This window comes from Mastigoproctus giganteus, chromosome 4 (genome assembly GCF_048544385.1).
Source record: "Mastigoproctus giganteus isolate SK-2022 chromosome 4, ASM4854438v1, whole genome shotgun sequence".
Lineage (NCBI taxonomy): Eukaryota > Metazoa > Arthropoda > Arachnida > Uropygi > Thelyphonidae > Mastigoproctus > Mastigoproctus giganteus.
Genome location: NC_143578.1, coordinates 87,583,042 through 87,605,663, shown reverse-complemented (window position 1 = coordinate 87,605,663; position 22,622 = coordinate 87,583,042). Strand labels below are relative to the sequence as shown.

The window sequence follows — 22,622 nt, the reverse complement described above, 5'->3', positions numbered from 1 at the left end:
GATAACCATAGGTTTTAATTTCAAATTGCCTTCTACATTGCCTAGCAATAAAAGTGTTATTCTATCTTTGGAAACTTTATAGCCTGGTTGAGCCTTTTCTTTTTTTGCTAGAAAGATTTTTTTGGCATTCTTTTCCAAAAAAGGCCTGTTTCATCAACATTAAATATTTGTTGATCTGTGTAGCCGCCATCATCAACAATTTTCTTTAAAATTTTGGGATATTTCGTGGCTGCATCTTTACCTGCACTTGCCGCTTCTCCAGTCAATGCAACATTATGCAGTCCTGTTCTTTTCTTAAAACGTTCAAACCAGCCTTTACTGGCAGTGAAATTTTCTTCCCGTTTCCACTTCAATCACTTTTTCTTTTGAAGAACTTGCTTGACCATTTTCTTCAGTTACCGCCCTACCCAAGTTTTCTATTGTTGACTTTTCCTTTAACATTGCAAAAATACTCAAGGCTTTTGTTTTTATGGTCGTTGTGCAGATTGGAATTCTTTTTTTATTGCAGTCTTCTATCCAAATGGCTAAAAGACATTCCATCCCAATCATCGTAACACTTCTATTTCTTGTGGTTTGTGTGGTGCTGACGATGAAGCAAGCTTACCTTTTTCCTTATATGCACTGGCTTTACTTAAAATCGTCCAAACCGTTGATTCAGGCATTCCAAGATGTCGAGAAATTTGTATTTTACTATCACCATCTTCAAATCTTTTTATGACTTCAATTTTTTCATCTAACGTTATCACTTTTCTTTTCTTTTTACCAGACACTATCAGATACACTTTTCCGTTTATCCATAGTTAATAATTACGTAATATATAAAAAATTTTAAATGCAAGTAATGTAATTAATTAGTATGCACAGTAATTAATGGCGGGAGATACACAGGAGTCTGCACGTTAACACGCAACGCAATAACAACTGAAAGCAACTGATCTGCATATAAGTAATAAATGCGGTGCGGCCGGTGTTGTCCTTTAGAGTGCATAATGTTAGAAAATATTTCAACTGTTGAAATAATACACGTTTGAAATAATCCGTTTCTTTTTATTTTCTTATGGCAGAAAAACAAACTAGCTTCCCACACTGTATCTTGTGTTCGTTTTTGTTTATTTCTCAATGGAGAAGGTATGACGCGATGCAAAATAAACAGTAACTCCCTTTTGTGAACAGAGCTGCTCGCTCACTAAGAAAACAATCGATGTGTTTCTATAATGTTCTCTAATGTTATGCATACTTTAGCAGTGTATTTACATTCTTAGTTTAGTACTGACTTTCATAGCATCACCAGCTTCAGTTTCTTTAGGCCAAGTCAAAATACCCGCTAATCGAAATTTTGATTTGTGCTAATTGAAAATTGGTAGCTAAATATAAACCGTGCTAATTGAGGGATTCGTGTACTTCTTTGCAATCACTGTTGTACTGCACTGTCATTTCTATTAGGCTGAATAACTTTTTATTCAGCCTAATAACTTTTTCAGAGAATGGTGGGGTCATTACGGAACAAATAAATGCACAGGTCAAAAGTCACTGCACAGCACAGCTTTGGGTCACTGTCTTGTTTAATATAAAATTTCTTCCACTAAGTCAAATACCAGAGGATATTGCATTATGTTCAAGAATATTTTTTATAGCCTTCTTTTCTTAAAATTCCTTCAATCCTGATGATGATGTCACCCATTCCAGAAAAACAGAAGCAACCCCAAATCATGATGGAACCACCACTGCGCTTGACTGTAGATATAAAATAACATGGCACAATTTTTTTTTTTTTAATTGATTGTCTCACATAAACTCTACGCTTGGATTCAAAAATTTAAAATATGGATTCATCCGTCCACAGTGCACTTTTCCACTCACTCTTCAATTGTCCAATGTTGATGGCTCTTAGCTCAAGCCAACTGTTTCTTTCAATTTTCAGGCATAGTCCAATAGGAATAGAGAAACTCCCGCGTCTACATGGGAGTTTCTCTGTTCCATATTTTTATGAAAATTTAAATATTTAAATTTTCATGAAAATGTGATAATTATAATTTAAATTAAATTTATAATTTAATTATCATTTTTAATTTAAATATTTGTAATATTCTGTTTATGGTGTAATAACACCATAATAATTTTTGTTTAACCTTCTGACAGCACAGTGCCTGGCAGATGCCACTCTTTGAAAAAAAATTTTTTTTTTCATCTGGAAATAAAATCAAATCCACCCATATACCTTTCCCCAATAATATTCTCTGATTGGTTATACAGCATTTTCTGTTTTCATTTTGATATACTATGAATTAAAAGACATTAAAATTTTGTTTGGCACTTTACACACACCAGATGAGCAGAAGGTTTTTCTCCTAGGCAATTTCCATGTGGTGTCTGTAAGATGTCAGTAACCATTGTCTAATCTTCCCATAATGCTTTGATTTTGCTGGCTAAACACAAACAGCTGACGAAAATGCAGTGACCATGAAAATTCTAAAAACATACGATAAACACTTTCTTGATTATTATATAATAATAATAATAATAATAATCAAGAAATATTTTAATTGGGTTTAGCAAATCATAAGTAATAGATCACTGTTTTCAATCCAGTAAAAAAGCCAAAAATTATTTTTTTATAATTAAAACAAAACAGGGGATTAAACAGATACCATGCAAGTGTCTTTGTTACATTCGAGGGTGCGAGTGATTGAAGATTAATTCTCTTTTTAGTTCTTCATATATTTTGTCTGAAATGTTCGTTGGAATGGCGAGCAGTCCTCTGTGCTCTCTGGTTCTTTCTTGCTTTTTTTTTCTTTTGGTGAATTGCTGTTGAAATCCACCAGAAGATCCAGACACCCCTACGCATAGCCCCCCAATCCCACTCTTCAAATAAGACTTCACTGGCCTCACAGATCTCAGTCTTGCTTTCATTTCAATGATGAATTCTTCCTTCAGAAAGGCCCAAGAATGAGAAGTCTGCTTTCTCCCCTTAAGCTGCGATCCAGGTACACTCCCACCTAAAAATTTGGAATCGTGTTTTGTTTTTCATAATTTTCAGTTTTAATTAAAATAGGACCAACGTGTTTACTTAATTCATTTTTATTAAAATGTTTTCTGTTATGTATAAAAATAAAAATAAAAACTTAAATAATATTTAAGAAATTTCTAGAATATTCTTGAATATGATAGAAAATTGTAGATGATTCTATAATATTCTAGAAAGTGGAAGTATTGTTTCAATATTATAGAAAATTGCAGATGACAGTAGAGTGTTTTGCAATAATATAAACATTATCATTAGTAAAGGCACATGACGCAATAAAGCAAGCTTATATAGCATCAGCCAAAAAAAAAAAAAAAAAAAAAAAAGCTATCAACTTCTATGACAGATGGAAATTTGTTCCAGCAATCAACCACCTGCTGGCTAAACTGAGGAGTAAGAGTTGTGAGTCAGAAAGAGTGTTTCTGCAAGTTTTGTGTACATGTATTTTGTGATAAACATGGCAAGAAATAAGGAACTGAGTGTTGAAAAAAGAAGTGCTATTCTAACACTGTATAAAGAAAGTTACTCCATGAGTATTGGAATGATTAAAACTAATTAAGGGCCTTTCATCATTACGAAAAAAAAAAGCATATTCTTACCTTACTATATTCAGCACAACTAAGTGATTTTTTTTTAAAGATTTTTTGTTTGATATGATATTTATGAAACTATCTGTGGCAATCATGCAATATGGTAGCTATGTGGTCTTCTATATTATTAATTACAAAAAAGTAGTTGAAACATTAAGAAAATAAATTTGAAATTAGCATACAACACTGCACTGAATAAACATTAGAGTCATACAATTTTCACTAATTCTTCTCCAGAATTTCCTGAAAACAGTGAAAATATGAAAAAAAAAAAAAAAACTAAGTTTTTTTTTTTTTTTTTTATGTTTTTGAGTCTGCTACTGTATACATTATGCATCACATTTCTTTATGCATAACATTTTTTTAAAAATGCAACCAAAAATAACATCTGCTGTATAAATTTGCAAAGTTCACATTTCAATAATAAAATTTTTTATCACTTGTTTGATTAACTTTTTAGTATTTTTTACAGTTAATGAAACTAATGAAAATAAACCTCACAATGATTTTTCCTTACATCAGGTTTTCTCTTTACTCCTTTGTAAGATGTATCCACCATCCTAGAAGCTAAACGACTTTGAATTTGTGCCACTTTGTTATCACTAGTATAAAAAAAAAATGTTAAAGAAAATACATATAGCTATATTCTGATTTAAAGAAATAAATCATGAAGCTTTCCACAAACTAAATTTAAATTTCTATTAATAAAAGCATTCTCTTCTACATTCAAATGTTTTTTTGGGAATTCCTTGCCACATTGTCTGCTTTGGTCATAGGGTGCCATAATCATTGTCTATTGTGTCTTATGTCAGATTTTTCAGCTTATGAAAACATGCATGTGTTCACAGACTAAAAAATCTTGAATAACTGCAGTAAAATGCTTTCTTCTTATATTTCATCCTTTAGTGTAGAGCTTGACAGATTTTGGTATCCTATAAAGAAAATTATGTTCTCTTGGTACCTTATAATAATTTCCTTATGAAATTAGTACTTTCATTCAATTTGAGAATAACGATGTTGTTTCTAAGTGAGCATTAGCTCCTAAGCCTTACCACTATTATGAAATTAATAGAAACATAAAATAGTTTAACAGCATAATAAATTAATAAAAATTAATAACAGCATAAAATACAGGTGATTTTTTATTAATCATACCATTTTATTCATCTGAAAAATGTAAAACATTGTTTAGAAACATCATTTATGTATTCATGTTATGCATTCAATAATGCTGTAATTGAAGTATGAGGGTACAAAGAACATGTTCAAATGCTTCCTCTGACACAGAAAAAATTTCATCATGAATTGCTTTCCACAGGCATCAACTCAGCGTTCTACTGGGCGTCTATGAGAGCTTGAAGTGTAGGGTAGATGCCCTCGAAGAAATTAATACGAGGGGCCCATCAAGCTCTCAGCTGCCCAACTCAATGCCAGAGCTTACGCCTGGGCATCAGGCAACACAGCAGCAATCTCCAAGGCAGAATGCGCTGGTCCCAAAGGAACTAGTTATTGTTGGTGACTCTATTGTCAGAGAAATGGGAAATATATTGTGTAAAAAGGATAGATGGAACAGGACCAGGGTATGTCTGACTGGGGGCAAAACTTTATGATGTTGTAAAGCATATATCATCTTTTAAGGGCACAAAAGGTGATATTGTTTTACACGTTGGCACCAATGACATTAAGAGTAGGAGATCTGCAGATTTACTTAACAAGTATAGGTCAATGTTGCAAAAAAGTCGTGAATTAGGGTTAAATTTGAAAGTGTCTGCAATTCTGGCCAGACAAGATAGGAGGGAGTATATGATGAGAGCCTTGTCAATCAATTCGGCCCTGGAGGGAATGTGAAGGGCTCAAGGGGTAGAATTTTTTTCAGTGTGATTTGTGCTTGGTAACAGGAGAGACTGCTTCTACAGGGATGGGATACACTTAAATAGAAAGGGGATGGGATACACTTAAATAGAAAGGGTGCAAGAATATTTGCTGATGCTATCGAGGCAGTGTTAGGTGGGTCGGAAAACTGCTAGCTTGGGGGATTCACAGACTAAAAGGTTAAAAGTAGCCACAGGCAGAGGTGAAGGTGATTCTTGCACAACTTCTATTAGAATAAGTAGGGACCTGGAGGGAGGGGTGCTGGCAGTTTCAGGGACTGATGGCAGTCATCGTGAAACAGGTGGGTATATGGGATGTGTTAGGGTAACTAATAATAAGGATAGGTACCTGTATACCAATGCTAGAAGTATAGTAAATAAATTTGAAGTGTTGGTCAAGACATCAAAGGCGGATATTGTTGGTATAGCAGAGTCGTGGTGTCACACAGATATAAGGAATGCAGAACTGGAATTTGGGGAGTAGAATGTGTACAGAAAGGATAGACAGGATACAGAAAGCAAAAATAAGAGTAGGAGTGTGTTATAGGCCTAATGACTCAAATGAGTACAATAAACAATTGTACAGAGAAATAGAGTGGGCTAGTAAATCGGAATGTCTTATAATGGGGGATTTTAACTTCAGAGATATTGACTGGAACTTGTGGGTTGGTCACTCACACACTAGTAAGACTTTTGTGGATTTATTGGATGATTGTTTTCTGCAGCAGTATATTCGAGAGGTAACCAGAGAGAGGGTAATACTCTTGATCTGGTTATCAGCAGTGATCATTCGTGTATTAAGAATTTGCAGATAAAGGAACCACTAAGTGACAATGATCACAGTGTACTGATGTGGGATTTTCTTAATGATATAATTACCATCTGGGGTAAAGGAAAGGGTTTTTGATTTTGTAAAGGTGAGTACAGTGGTTTCAGACAGTTTTTAAATTCTGTACTATGGGATCACTTACAATGTTAACAACAGTAAATTCTAAGTGGGAAGAATTCAAGGAATTAATCGTGGATGCTACTAAAAGTTTCATACCTATTAAGAAATATTGTTCAAGGTTTAGGCCTAAATGGTTATCAAATGAACTAATGAGACTCGTGACAAAGAAGAAAAATGCATGGGATGCATATAAATTATCAAACGACTCAGAAGCCTATGGCAGATATAAGCTAGTCTGTAATCAGGTCACAAAGAAGGTTAGGCAGACGAAGGCAGATTACGAGAAATCTTTGGCAAAGGATGCAAAGAAAAATAGCAAGGATTTCTTTACTTATATAAATGCTAAAAGAAAGGGGATGAATCTGATTGGTCCACTTGATATCGATGGTTCGACTGTTGATGATCCTGCTCAGATAGAAAACAAACTGAATGAGTATTTTGCATCTACATTCACACATGAGGAGTTATTAAGGTTTGAAAATGCCACAAGGTTATCAAATTGTAGCAGGGTGCTTAATGATTTTGTATTAACTGAGAGCAAAGTGGAGGAGAAATTGTTGAAGTTAAACATAAGAAAGGCACCTGGGGTGGATGGGATCTATACAGTTATATTAAAGGAGGCAGCAAATCAACTAAACAAACCTTTAGCCATAATTATGAGAGCATCCTTAGACTCAGGGGAGGCCCCCACAGACTGGAGATGTTCAAATGTATCCCCAATTCACAAAGGGGGATCGAAGGGTGACACGAGTAATTACAGACCAGTTAGTTTAACTTCTGTTCGGGGTAAAATAATGGAGTCACTGGTTAAAGATGAATTGCAGGATCATCTAGACAAGACTGCAGCAATAATTCAGACACAGCATGGGTTTGTTAAGAAAAAGCCTTGTCTGACAAATTTCATAGGATATTATGATGTGGTTACAAAGGAACTAGATACAAAAAATAATTTTTATATCATATACAGTAAACCCATGCTATTCGCGGTATCTGTATTCGTGGTTTCGCGGTCGCTGATTTAATATAAAATGAAACCTAAAAAAATGTGAATTTTAAAGCGCCATGAACATTTTCCGCCATAAAAAAACATGGGAGTGGCTAAAATTATCTTTCCTGGTCAAAACCAGTGCTTAGTTAGTGGGGGGGAGAGGGATGACAAAATTGCGAGCGTGGATGTTTCTCACTAATCCTTGTTAAGTATGTGTTATGCGCTTGTCATGGAAGGTTTCGTCGTTTGCTTTTAATTTATATGCTTATAAATTGAATAAATTTATCAATTTATAAATTGATGGGCTTACAAAAGTGATAAATCTATCGTTTTGCAGTGAAAAACAGACTTTTTCGAGTGTGTTAACGGAAGAAAGTGACTTTATTGTGGACAAGTTCTTTCTAACCCGTACAAAAATATGGCTACGAATAACAAGGGAAATGTGAAAAGATCAAAGAAGGTGATGACATTAGCGAATAAAATTGAGTTATTAGACAAAATTTCTAATGGTGAAAGTGTCTCCTCAGTGGCAAAACATTATAAAATCACTGAGTCAACGGTACGATCAATCCAAAAATCAGAAGAAAAAATCCGCCGTAGTATCCGTGAAAACGCGCAAATTGCTTCAAAAATTTGCTCTGTAACTCGTGATGTTAAATTAGAAAAAATGGAAAAAGCTTTAAATCTGTGGATAGAAGACCGAACTCAAAATAAAATTCCGTTAAGTTGACTCATCATTCGTGAAAAGACAAAACTCCTTTATCAACACTAGCGAAACAGGTGATAGCATTGGCGGAATAAGTTTTTTTGCTAGAAAAGGCGCTGGTTTGAAAGATTTGTTTGAAATTTCTAATAAATATTACATTTAATAATAAATTGTTTGTTATTTTCATTTCGATGTCATATGCTTGCATTTCACTATGTACTGTCTATGTACATAGTCATATTATGAAGGTACATATAATACATACATAGACAAAATTTTAGATTAGTTTTTCTTATATATTTCATACTTTGGAACGGAACCCCTTTATTACTATGGGAGCCATAACTCACCATTCGCGTTTTCGGTATTCGCGGCATTTCTCAGGAACGTAACCCCCGCAAATAGCGGGGGTTTACTGTATTTGGATTTCAGGAAAGCTTTTGACACTGTTGCGCATGGAAGACTATTGTACAAAGTGGAGCAGAATGGTATTAAGGGTAAGTTGCTACAATGGATAAAAGTATGGTTGAGTGGGAGAAGACAGAGGGTGGTAATTAATGAGTGCTGCTCTTCATGGACTAAAGTTATTAGTGGAGTCCCACAGGGTTCGGTCCTCTGTTGTTTTGTATATTTATCAATGATATTGATGAAGGTATATCAGGCTTAGTGTCGAAGTTTGCAGATGATACAAAGGTTGGCAGGGTTGTTGATTGGCAGGGTTGTTGATGACAGTAATGGCAGTATGCTACTGCAACAGGATCTAGATAATTTGGGCAGATGAACTAAGAAGTGGCAACCTAAGTTTAACCTTGACAAATGCAAAGTACTGCATATGGGTAGAAGTAACCCCAGAGAAACGTACCAACTGTGTGGTACTACACTTAAGGTGGTAGAAAATGAAAAAGACCTGGGAGTAATTGTGCAGTCAGATATGAAGTTTTCTGAGCAATGCAGACAGGCTGCCAGGGCAGGTCATGGGGTTTTGTCAATGATACATATAGGAATTTTGTTAGCAAGGAAAAGGAGGTGATTGTCCCTCTGTATAAGGCAATGGTCAGGCCACGCCTTGAGTACTGCATATAGGTCTGGAGGCCTCATTCTAGGAAGGATGTAGATTTGCTTGAGCGTGTACAGAGAAGGGCAACAAGATTGGTGAGGGGGAATGAAGGGATCCTCTTACCAAGAGAGGCTTAAGTTCTGCAAATTGCAGTGGCTGGAGACTAAGCACCCGCAGTGATCTGATTGAGTTGTATGAGGCCTTGAATGGATTGAGCACGCTGAATTCTGATGGGATCCTTCCACTTGTTCAGATTACGAACCTAAGGGGGCATGAATTCAAATTAAGAAAAGACAGATGTAGAATAGATGTGCGGAAATTTGCCTTTAGCCAGCGGGTGGTTAATTGCTGGAACAAACTTCCATCTGTCGTTGTGGAAGTTGATAGGTTAAATAAATTTAAGGAGGAACTGGACAGGCATTTGGAGGGAATGGTGTGATTTTTTTTTTTTTTTTTGACTGATGCTGCATAATCTCATACACTTGCTTTCTTGCATCACATGCCACTACTACTACATGAACTGTTATAAAAAGAACTAAACCGTAACCTTCTTATATACAGTAAATTCACTTTATAACAATTCATGTGGTTTACATAGTTTTATTTCTACTTCACATAAATTTCTTATGATCGCTCATTAACTTTCTTTTTCATCAATAATGAACTTCAAAATTATTCCACAAAAAATAACACATGAACTTACATTCTTCTTCTGTCGTCTTTCCTATATTGGGTTGATGATCCAATTGTCCAAAGTTTGCTGTTTTTCCAGCGGTCTTTTGGAAATAAAGAAATGGAAGGGACTGGTGGAAGAGAAGGAATTCCTTCTATTTCTGATTTACCTGTTCGTCTTTTTCTATGTGATATTTTTCCTCTTTCAATTCTGGATGCCATTTTACTAGAAAAAAGATATGAATAATGCATAATGAAATTTTCAAAAAACATAAAAATAAAATGTTAGCTCAAAAATATTTCAACATTTTAATGTGAACATCAGTAATTATAAAAAAAAAGTTGCCTCTTTAAGGAAGGTTAATATTTTGAACTTAATGATTTTAACAGTGTACAAGTTAGTGAATTTGCATCATTTCTGTACATAGCCAACTACATAAGTAGTTATAAATTGGCATAATTAAGTATATCTCATATTGTGAATACCTTCACAACGAGTTGCCATGATATTGCACTACATCGAATAAGTAATGCTTCACCCTAGGAGAAGACTAATGTTACTTATTCTCAGCAGATACCATCACCAATACGGCGCCGTTTTGGAACATGTTGGCTCCTCTTCGGTGGGTGAGCAGGTACCCTGGTGTTGCAATGATGACAACCCAGTTGCAAAGCATAAATCCACAATATGAGAGATGCCTGATGGTGTGGAGTAATTTAGATTACAGTTTAGTTTAGGGCTAAAGCTTCAGGCTACGTAAATAGTTTAACTAATGTACAGGTTAGTGCATTTGCATCATTTCTGTACATAGCCAACTACATAAGTAGTTATAAATTGGCATCATTAAATTTATCTCATATTGTGAATACCTTCACAAGTTGCATGATATTGCACTACCTCGTTGTGAAGGTAGTGAATTATCATGCAACTCGTAAAGGTATTCAAAATATGAGATATACTTAATGATGCCAATTTATAACTACTTATTTAGTTGGCTATATACAGAAATGATGCCAATTTATAACTACTTATTTAGTTGGCTATATACAGAAATGATGCAAATGTAATAACTTGTACTTAGTTAAACTATTTAAGTAGCCTGAGGCTTTAGCCCTAAACTATACTGTAATCTGATTTTAACAGAATAATGGAACATTCCAAACAACAACAACTCAGAACATTGAATTTGTATTCAAGTTTCCTTTAGCAATTTTTTAAATCACTGCATATTGCTAAATAAAACATGCATCATCTGCTTTTACAGAAGACCTAGCCATCACAGAAAAGGATATAATCAAATTGCAAGTGTTATTTGAAAAATTGAAAAAGATAAAATTAATGCATATTTGTATTTTGGGTGTACCGACTACTCTGAGTAAACTGTGTGCTGTTCACATAGCACTATTTGGGATCTTTAACCTTCCGTCACTTGTGCCCTCAATGTAACAAAGATGCTTGCATGGCATCTAAGAGACACATCTTTTTGTTTTAATTATAAAAAATTAATTTTCAGCTTTTTATCAAATTGAAAATGGTGCTCTATTAATCTTTACTAACACTAAATTTTGATTTAGTATTAGTAAAGCCAAATGATGCAAAAAAGTGAACTTTTTCTGCATCAGCAAAAAATAAATAATTAAAATAATAAAAATTCAAAAAAAACAGAACATTCATACTATTCTCTGCTATGTATATCACAATCCCTCTAGGACTATCCTGAGAGCACACTGATGAATAGTATTAAGCATTATGAGAACACTTTTCACTGTAATTTTTATATGGCACCCCTAACTTGTCCAGGAGTATGTACATAAATTTACACTTTGCATATGTGGCCCCCTCTGCAGAGTTTAAGTAAATTTAGATTTTTCCCAACTAATAATAGGCAGTTTTAATAGATGACAACATGAAAATGGCTTTGAAAATCAAATGATAAGATTACTATTGTCTGCCACTGCTATCCTATTTGTGTTTAAAAAGGCTGAAGTCTCTGGAATTCAAATCTAGAAATTGATAAAATTGAATTAAATGATAAATAAACAGACAACAAGGATTTACTGCATTCAAAATAGGAATTGCAATTTTTTTACAAAAGTTTTAGTAATTTTTATGATTTTTTAAATTGCTTTACATTTTTTTAAAATTTCTCATTTGATTTTTAGCAATAATTTAACTCTAATGCTGGGAAATCAGATCAAAATAAACACAGATTAATATTTAAAAGCATTTAAATACATAAATTTAATTTTTAGAATTTTTTTAAAATTCCATGAAAAATTCATTCTACAGAAATTATAGAGAAAACCTCACTGTTATGAACTCACACAGGTTGAGCAAACTTGTGAAGGAAAAGGTAACTTAAGCCCAGATTAGCCCACAAAAATAATGAAGCAGGGTGTATTAATTAGCATCCCATATCAAAGGCTTTTTCTGTGACAAAACTGACTAAGATTGGATATTCATCATTTGAGCTTTCTTTATAACATCTAGTGAGGATCTGTTTCCTTGAAAACCATATTAATTTTTATTCACTGGTGCATAGCATTTAGAAATTTGCCTGCCTAGACAACTGGTAAGAGAAATAGACTAGTAGTGATGTGGAGATGATTGATCTTTTGTGGGTTAAGAACAGCAAGAATAATGACTATTCTGGGTGCATCACTTAAAAGCCAAGCATTTGAATGAAAGGATCTCAATCCATGCAGAAAGATGCATCTGATGAGAGCCATCTACCATCAAAACCAATGAGCAGTCAGAGAGAAAACTTGCTAGCCAATTCTAAAATTGAGAGGGCAAGCTGTAAAGATGGAAGTTTGCTTCGAATGTTTATGTCAAACACAATCAATCCCCTTAGAGATGTAGAGAATAACTACTTGCATTGTTAATAATTATTCTTTTATTTTATAACTGAATTATAATTAATTAATTAATATTAAAATATGCTGTTTAATTTTTATTGAATTAAACAATTTATTTTTTTTACTTAGTTATTAAATAATAATTTAATTAAAAAATAATTATTCTAGGTAAGGCCTCAGGTAGGTAGGTAGGGCACAGCCTCAGTTTGCATGCAGCATTCTGCAAACTTACTACTAAATGCATTGATCTCATATTGTGGAGGTGCTTCACCATGGGTTTTGTTGATATCGTATTTTAAATAAAAAGCACTGTTTAAATGGGAAGTATACTGATATTTATTTAAAATGATGCCAATAAGTAAATAGCAATATACTTCTCTATTGGAAAGTGGTTTTTGTTTAAATATGTAATGCATATGGTGGCCACAACTACCGCAATATATGGATAGTTGTGGCCAACAAACAGTTTATACTGTGCCCTCTACAACTTATTCTTTTTTTTTTATTTTTATGCCCTAGAATATATGCGCCCAGAGCAGGGGCATAGCTACCGTGTATAGCAAAAGTAGGCAAAACCTACTTTTGCTATACAGTAGCAAAACTGAGTAGTTTTGCTCACTGTCTACCTACTTTGCCTACTATAATAGTTATAGTAGGCAAAGCCTGGGGGGGGGCCTAGTGAATTAGGGGCCCTACTTCACTAGAGCCCATAAACAGATGCAAGTAAGGGCCGCCCGTACTATGCTAGGGCCTATAGACAGACACAACATGTAACGAAAATATTTTTATCACTGAGCTCCTCAACAAGGTTATACATATAGAATAAGGAAGGAATTCTTCTTATATCTTATTGCCAAAACATAACAAATCTAGGTGGCGGCAGTCTTTATTTTGCTTTTACAAATGTAACTTTGTATAGTGATCTGACACCCGTTCGGTTACTGTATGTGTATACATCATGTCATATGGTGTTCGGGATTCCTCAACTTGACAGGACAGGGGGGTAGGCCCCACCTTATATGAACATTCAGCCATATATTGTGGTCAAAAGTTGTTAGTTGAATTTCATTTCAAGTTTGTTCAAGTCATTATCAAAAACAGCAATCGACATACAAAAATATTTGTTTATTATTACTATTTGTATTTAAAATTAAATTAATAAAAATTTTAGTTAAAAATGGATGAAAAGAAAAAAGAACAATGGAGAAAGCAAAAGAACAAGCAGTCAATAAATTACTTAAATTATATCATTTCTTTACAAAAATGTGGAAAAGAATGCTGCTTGTTTCTTTGTATATATATCTGTGGATCATTTAAATCAAGCAGGGTCATCAAGTGAAAACAATTCAACAATCACGGATATGCCTATGTCTGAAATTAGTGTTGATTGCACTGCACCGTTTATTCCCTCAAGTGATCTTGGAGAATACGTGGACATCAACATTTCCAATGAAACAAAAAGAAACGTTATGAGTTTGTCACCTCAGAAACCAAAAGGACCATTTCCAAGGGATCCTGAACAACAAAATAGAAGTTTTAGTTACAACCCATTCTACTTCAATCTTGCAATGTTGGCTATTGAGCATAAATATGCCAATACAATGGATTTTATTAACGATTTTGCAAATGTAGAAGTGCTAAAAGTAACATTTTAACTTTTTTCATAATTTATTACTTATAGTATAATTTTTTATGTAATTTAATCACACTTATTAAACAAGATTTATCAGCAGACATGTCTATCAGACAATTTTTGTCTGGCAGATTTTTTAAAAGATTATAAAGAAATGCTACTGGTCAAAGTAGACTGTGCAATCTTGGCTACTGAGCATAAATTTGCCAGTAAAATGGATTTTATTAATAATTTCGCTTTTACGAAAGCTAAAATGTTACTTTTAGCTTTCGTAGTAGTAGTAGTGGCATGTGATGCAAGAAGGCAAGTGTATGAGCTTATGCAGCATCAGCCAAAAAATCACACCATTCCCTCCAAATGCCTGTCCAGTTACTCCGTAAATTTATTCAACCTATCAACTTCCACGACAGATGGAAGTTTGTTCCAGCAATTAACCACCCGCTGGCTAAAGGCAAATTTCCACACATCTATTCTACATCTGTCTTTTCTTAATTTGAATTCATGCCCCCTTAGGTTCGTAATCTGAACAAGTGGAAGGATCCCATCAGAATTCAGCGTGCTCAACCCATTCAAGGCCTTATACACCTCAATCAGATCACCGCGCAGGTGCCTAGTCTCCAGCCACTGCAATTTGCAGAACTTAAGCCTCTCTTGGTAAGAGGATCCCTTCATTCCATTCACCAATCTTGTTACCCTTCTCTGTACACGCTCAACCAAATCTACATCCTTCCTATAATGAGGCCTCCAGACCTGTATACAGTACTCAAGGCGTACCTGACCATTGCTTTATACAGAGGGACAATCACCTCCTTTTCCCTGCTAGCAAAATTCTTATATATTATTGACAAAACCCCATGACCTGCCCTGGCAGCCTGTCTGCATTGCTCAGAAAACTTCATATCTGACTGCACAATTACTCCCAGGTCTTTTTCATTTTCTACCACCTTAAGTGTAGTACCACACAGTTGGTACTTTTCTCTCGGGTTACTTCTACCCATATACAGTACTTTGCATTTGTCAAAGTTAAACTTCAGTTGCCACTTCTTAGCCCATCTGCCCAAATTATCTAGATCCTGTTGTAGTAGCACACTGCCATTACTGTCATTAACATCCTTGCCAACGTTTGTATCATCTGCAAACTTCAACACTAAGTTTGATATACCTTCACAATATCACTGATAAATATACAAAACAACAGTGGATCCAACACCGAACCATGTGGGACTGCACTAATAACATTAGTCCATGAAGAGCAGCACCCATTGTCTTACCACCCTCTGTCTTCTCCCACTTAGCCATCCTTTTATCCATTGTAGCAACTTACCCTTAATACCATTCTGCTCCAATTTGTACAATAGTCTTCCGTGTGCAACAGTGTCAAAAGCTTTCCTGAAATCCAAATATATGATATCAAAATTATTTTTTGCATCCAGTTCCTTTGTAACCACATCATAATAACCAATCTAATTTGTCAGACAAGACTTTCCCCTTAACAAACCCATGCTGTGTCTGAATTATGCAATTCTGATCCTGCAATGCATCTTTAACCAGTGACTCCATTATTTTACCCAGAACAGAAGTTAAACTAACTGGTCTGTAATTACTCGTGTCACCATAGCCCTTTCGATCCCCCTTTGTGAATTGGAGATACATTTTGTAAATTTATTAGTTATAGTATAATTTTTTGTTTGTCAAATTGTAAGTAGTATCATATTGTAATATTAATTTTCATGTTTTTGATGTTTGTAAAATTATAAAGAAATCTGTAAATAAAATACATATTTATGTTATTAAAATGTTTCAACATTTTTTTATATTATACCTAATTAAAATTTATTTTAATAAAAATATGGGGCCCCAAAAACTATTTCTTGCCTAAGGGCCCAATAAACTTAGTTACGCCACTGGTCCACAGAGCATGCTCCGCCAGCCCGTAACTTGGCAAACTTTGTTTACACAATGTTACATACTAACTGACAATGTTCTCTACCCATATTTTATTTCATTAAATGTATTCATTATTAATTCAATTTATTTCATTTAAGCCTTTCTATTTCATTTAATGTAAATGAAATATAAAGGCTCATTTCTGATTTTGGCCATAGATGGTTACACTACTACTACTGTCAGGGCCGGCTTTAGGGTAAGGCTAGCTAGTCACTGGCCTAGTGCAACCAAGGTTTAGGGGGTTCCAACGCCACCTAAACCTTGACGCAAATTGATAAAATTAATCATTTTAAAAAATGAAATCGGTGAGCGGGGCGCCGTAAATATGACCCCAGGAGTACTTATAACCTTGAGCAGGTCCTGACTACTGTCAAATCTAAGTACGATAATCAAATAAATTCAATTGAATCGACAAATTATACTAAAACCGTAATTCAAGAAACATGGCCCACCTTTATATTTCAGAAATACATCAATTCAATCACCTAGTTTACCGGCAAAACTAAAACTCGTTTTTATTTATGAGTTCCGTATGGACTTTGACAAAAAGCGAAAAAATAAAGAAAGAAAAATAAAACCCGATGTGTCCAAATGCCCGTTACTGTTTAGTTAATAACACTCTCGAAATACAGACACAAATTAACACTCATTAAAATTGTTAATGTAAATATCTACAAGTGTAAAAAGTAACCTATTTGTCTAACGTTCTTTATATTAAATAGAAAAATTGTTCTGGTTAAAGAAACAAAAAAAAAATGCAAAACCCATCTAATCCACATGTATTTAACACATACTGCTTGTGTTGAACTGTGTCGTTGCACTGAAGCTGAAGTTATGATGCCTAGTTGCTATAGCAACGATTTCTGTTCCTATACACGCTTCGCATGACATGGTTGAGGTACGTGTCACCATTATGTATTAATCTTTAAACGTGGTAGTATGTTGTTACAAAAAGCAAGTTATACTTTTTTTGGTTTGTGACATTTTTTTCAATATAAAAGTGCAGAACACTGTTTAATGTGCAATTCATATATTTTAATAAAACTCATTTTCAATAACGTACTACTTTACATGGGAACTTCGGGTTTGATATTTTGTCAGTAATATAAAACAAATGATAAACGGAGCAAATGACAGCTTGCCGTCGTTATTAATTCCTACCCAGGACATTGGAATGCCTGAAGTGATATAAATTTTGGATTTTTTTTATTATTATTATTATTCAGCAGCAATGTTTTATGCGTTGGCTACTTATCTGTTTGGTTCTCTATATGCGGGTTATCAGTCATGCTGAAGTCCTTTCCTACAGTCGCGTAGCAGTGGCGTGCCCTAGTTCCCATGGGTACTAAGAACGTAAGTTGTTTTTTTTTTTTTTTTTTGTCCAAAGAAAATGTGAAACTGTTTTTGATGGAAATATTTGAAAACTAGACGAAGCAAGTTTTAGAGTCAACACAGGCCAACTGATTCAGATGTTTAGTGACTGTTGAGTTGTCTGGAATTAGGAATGGTAAACTGTCAAAATTAAATATTCGGACAAAATTTACTTTTTTTTATGCATCTGGAAACAAATGCCTAGCATGAACAATTGCTTCAATAATAGAAGCCAGCAGTTAATTTTTTGACACAAATTTATTGCTCCTTCAAAGAGTTAGCTAATTGAGAAAAGAATATTTGTACGAGTGCACTGTTATAGTAGTAGTGGCATGTGATGCAAGAAAGCAAGTGGATGAGCTTATGCAGCATCAGCCAAAAAAAAAAAAAAAACAAAAATCGCACCATTCCCTCCAAATGCCTGTCCAGTTCCTACTTAAATTTATTCAACCTATCAACTTCTACAATGACAGATGGAAGTTTGTTCCAGCAATTAACCACCCACTGGCTAAAGGCAAATTTCCGCACATCTATTCTGCATCTGTCTTTTCTTAATTTGAATTTATGCCCCCTTAGATTTGTAATCTGAACAAGTGGAAGGATCCCCTCAGAATTCAGCGTGCTCAACCCATTCAAGGCATTATACACCTGAATCAGATCAACTCACAGGTGCCTAGTCTTCAGCCGCTGTAATTTGCAGAACTTAAGCCTCTCTTGGTAAGAGGATCTCTTCATTCCCCTCTTCAATCTTGTTGTCCTTCTCTGTACACACTCAAGGAGTGTGTACAGAGAAGGTACTCTACATCCTTCCTAAAATGAGGCCTCCAGACCTGTATGCAGTACTCAAGGCGTGGCCTGACCATTGCCTTATAGAAAGGGATAATCACCTTCTTTTCCCTGCTAGCAAAATTACTGTGTATTATTGTCAAAACCCCATGACCTGCTCTGGCTGCCTGTCTGCATTGCTCAGAAAACTTCATATCTGACTGCACAATTACTCCCAGGTCTTTTTCATTTTCTACCACCACACAGTTGGTACATTCCTCTGCGGTTACTTCTACCCATATGCAGTACTTTATATGCACTATGTTTGCACATAGTGCATGCTCTTTCTTTGCACAGTTAGAAATAAGAGTTAACTCTCTGCTCTGTTCAAACATAAAAATGTTCTTTTCCTGATTAGCTAACTCTTTGGAGAATAAAGAATTTTACTTGAAAAAAAAAATCCCAAATTAACTATTTCAACACTATTAATATTGATAACATGATGTAAGGAAGCAAAGCATATGCAGCAGTAGACAAAAAACAAAGAGGGGCAATCATTTCCCTACCCCTAATAATTTGTGTAAACCTTCCTTAAATTTATACATACTGTCTACATGCATGACTTTAGTTGGAAGTTTATTCCGACAACTGATTACTGTTTAGCTGGATGTGAATTTCTGCATATCTGTTTTGCAACCATCCTTTTCCAATTTAAATTTATGTCCCATGTCTTCTTCATCCTGAAAAAGGTAAAAATGCATTAGCATTTAACTTACTTAACCATTTAACGGCATATACACTTTAATTAGATCATAATGCAAATGCCTAATTTCTGGAGATGGCAATTTATAGAACCTCAGTCTTTCTTGGTAAGAATACTGCTTTGTATCTCCCCCAACAAATTTTGTTGCTCTTCTCTATACCCTTTCCAACACAGATCATTGCCCTTTCTAAAATGAGGTTTCCAGATGTAGCGTAACCATTGTCTTATACAATGGAATAAACTCTACTAGCAGAGTTCCTGTATATCCCTAGGGCAGCAGCGACTTTCATCCGGTGTGCCGCAGATGTGTCGTGGAGTTTGGGGAAAGTAGAAAAGTAGTGAGAAAAAAATTGGGGAATAAAAAAAAATCGTCGAGGTTAATTTTATAAGTACTGTATATTTTTCATGAAAGGTCGATAAGAATGAAAACAATAACAGTTTAATAAAAAAAAAAGTTATAATAATAAAATTCCCAGAACGTCCATCCCTGTTGTTCCAGATCCCAAAATAATTCTGCAAAGTACTTTTACCACCCCACCTTTCACCATTGTCTAGCCACCATGTCAGTCTTCAGTCAGCTGTTGTTCGCATCGGGTGTGTTATTCTGTGTGAGTTTGCACTAATGCATTTTTGTTTATTTCTATTACATTTTAATTATTTTGTTATTTCTGAATTTAGTTGATTTTTATTTTTTAGGGCTTATTAAATGTGGACAGATTTATAATTAAAAAACATAAGTTAGATGATGACAATGAATCAAGTGTAGCTGCACTAGTTCTGGTAGAATAACACATAGTGCAGTTAGTATTAGTTCTAAAACTGTCATGCACCAGTATAATGAAGACTATTTGTCTTTCGGATACTTTTCACCTGGAGAAGAGCAGCCACATCTTAAGTGTATTGTTTGTGGTGAGAAACTGGCAAACCAAGCTATGGTTGCAAGTAAGCTGAAAAGACACCTTCACAAAAACAACTCACATTTATACGAGAAACCAGTTGAATATTTCAAAAGGCTTATAGCTGATCAAACATACCAGGCTGAACAATGGACCAAAATCACAACTATTTCAAGGTTTAGGCCTAAATGGATGTCAGATGAACTAATGAGACATATGACAGAGAAGAAAAATGCATGGGATACATATAAATTAACATGTGACACAGAAGCCTATGATAGATACAAGTTGATCTGTAACCAAGTTACAAAGGAGGTTAGGCAGGCAAAGTCAGATTACGAGAAATCTTTGGCAAGGGATGCAAAGAAAAACAGCAAAGAGTTCTTTACTTATGTAAATTCCAGAAGGAAGGGGATGAATCAGATTGGTCCACTTGATATTGATGGGTCAACTGTTGATGATCCTGCTCAGGTAGCTAACAAACTAAATTAATATTTTGCATCGACATTCACATATGAGGAGTTATTCAGCGAGGGGAATGCCAGAGGTGTATTCAACTCTGGCAGTAAGCTAGAGAATCTTGTAATAACTGAGAGTAAAGTGGAGGAGAAATTGTTGAAGATAAACACAAGAAAGGCACCTGGGGTGGATGGGATGTATCCAGTTATATTAAAGGAGGCAGCAAAGGAAGTAAGCAAACCCTTAGCCATAATTATGAGAGCTTCCTTGGACTCAGGGGAGGTACCCACTGACTGGAGATGTGCAAATGTAACCCCAATTCACAAAGGAGGATAAAAGGCTGATACAAGTAATTATAGACCTGTGAGTTTAACTTCTGTTCCAGGAAAATTAATGGAGGCACTGGTTAAAGAAGCACTGCAGGATCATCTAGACAAGACTTCAGTTATAGCTCAGACACAGCATGGTTTTGTTAAGGGGAAGTCTTGCCTGACCAATTTGATTGGATACTATGATGCAGTCACAAAAGAACTGGATGCAGGGAATAACTTTGATATTATATACTTGGATCTTAGAAAGGCTTTTGATACTGTTGCACATGGAAGACAGGCGCCTCCGTAGTCAGGTGAGAAGGAGCAGCAGTGCATAGCACACGCTTCTTGATTAGACCGGGGTTCGAGCCCGTCACCACCAAATACGGAGGATGCGGAAAGGTCAGGGAATGACCACCACATATCCCGGAGCAATATGACCTTAGTTGTTAATGCTCCTAAAAACCAAATAAAAAAAAATAATAACATGGAAGACTGTTGCATAAATTGGAGCAGTGTGGCACTGGAGGCAAATTGCTGCTATGGATAAAGGGGTGGTTGAGGGGAGAAGCAAGAGAGTGGTAATCAATGGACACTGTTCATCGTGGACTAATGTTATTAGTGGAGTCCCTCAGGGTTCAGTGTTGGGTCCATTATTGTTTTCGGTATTTATAAATGTTATTGATGGTATATCAAGCTTAATGTCCAAGTTTGCAGACAATACAAAGGTTAGCAGGGTTGTCAAGGACACTATTGACACTATGCTACTGCAACAGGATCTGGAAAAGTTGAGCAGATGGGCTGAGAGGTGGCAAATGAAGTTTAACATTGACAAATGTAAAGTACTACATATGGGAAACAGCAATCCCAGAGCAATGTATCAACTCTGTGGTACTACACTGACAGTGGTAGAGAATGAAAAGGACCTGGGGATAATTGTGCAGGCAGATATGAAGTTCTCTGAGCAGTACAGACGGGCTGCAAGAGTAGCTCATGGTGTCTTGTCAATGATATACAGGAATTTTTCTAGCAGGGATAAGGAGGTGATTATTCCCTTGTATAAGGCAATGGTCAGGCCACACCTTGAGTACTGTATACAGGTCTGGAGGCCTCATTTCAAGAAGGATGTAGAGCTGCTGGAACGAGTACAGAGAAGGGCAACAAGATTAGTGAATGGAACAAAGGGGTACTCTTACGAAGAAAGGCATAAGTTTTGCAAATTACAGTGTCTGGAGACTAGGCACCAGCGAGGTGATATGATAGAGGTGTATAAAGCCTTGAATGGTTTGAGCATGCTCAATGCTGATGGTATTCTTCCTCTTGCTCAGAATAATCACCTGAGAGGGAATAAATTGAAATTGAGGAAAGACAGATGTAGGATAGACGTGCAGAAATTTGCCTTTAGCCAGCGGGTATTGGTTGGTGGAACAGACTTCCATCCCTTGTCGTGGAAGTTGATAGCCTAAATAAATTTAAGGCTCAGCTGGGCAAGTATTTCGAACGAACGTAGGGGTGAAGTGGAAGTGGGTGTTTTTTTTTTTGACTGATGCTGCATACGCTTGCTTTCTTGCATCATATACCTCTATTAATGCTAATTTCTGTTAAAGCTCAAAAAGCAAGCTATGCTATTGCCGAAATCATGCCAAAAAAGATGAAATCACATACAATTACTGTCAGTAATTTTACTAGCATGCTGTAAAATTGTAAGGCTTGTTTGGTAAGGAATACGAAAAAGAGATTTTGAAAATCCTTATGTCTGATAA

General features: G+C 35.2%; 2 protein-coding genes across 2 annotated transcripts in view; one reads left to right on the top strand and one right to left on the bottom strand.

Moving 5' to 3' along the window:
- Positions 1–17,123, bottom strand: part of LOC150086889 (dynein axonemal heavy chain 12-like) — a 143,680-nt gene extending 126,557 nt beyond the window's left edge. The window contains exons 1-3 of the mRNA XM_090372311.1: positions 17,089–17,123; positions 9,887–10,081; positions 4,130–4,214 (exon numbers count right to left, since the gene is read on the bottom strand). Of these exons, the coding sequence (XP_090228437.1) occupies positions 4,130–4,214; positions 9,887–10,077 (276 nt within the window). The 5' untranslated portion in view covers positions 10,078–10,081; positions 17,089–17,123. The remainder of the gene's footprint in view (positions 1–4,129; positions 4,215–9,886; positions 10,082–17,088) is intronic.
- Positions 17,124–17,568: 445 nt separating this feature from the next.
- The window catches only part of LOC150086888 (IQ motif and ubiquitin-like domain-containing protein), a 257,010-nt gene continuing 251,956 nt past the window's right edge, over positions 17,569–22,622 (top strand). Inside the window, exon 1 of the mRNA XM_090371662.1 lies at positions 17,569–17,647. The gene's annotated coding sequence lies outside the window, so the exon portion shown is untranslated. The remainder of the gene's footprint in view (positions 17,648–22,622) is intronic.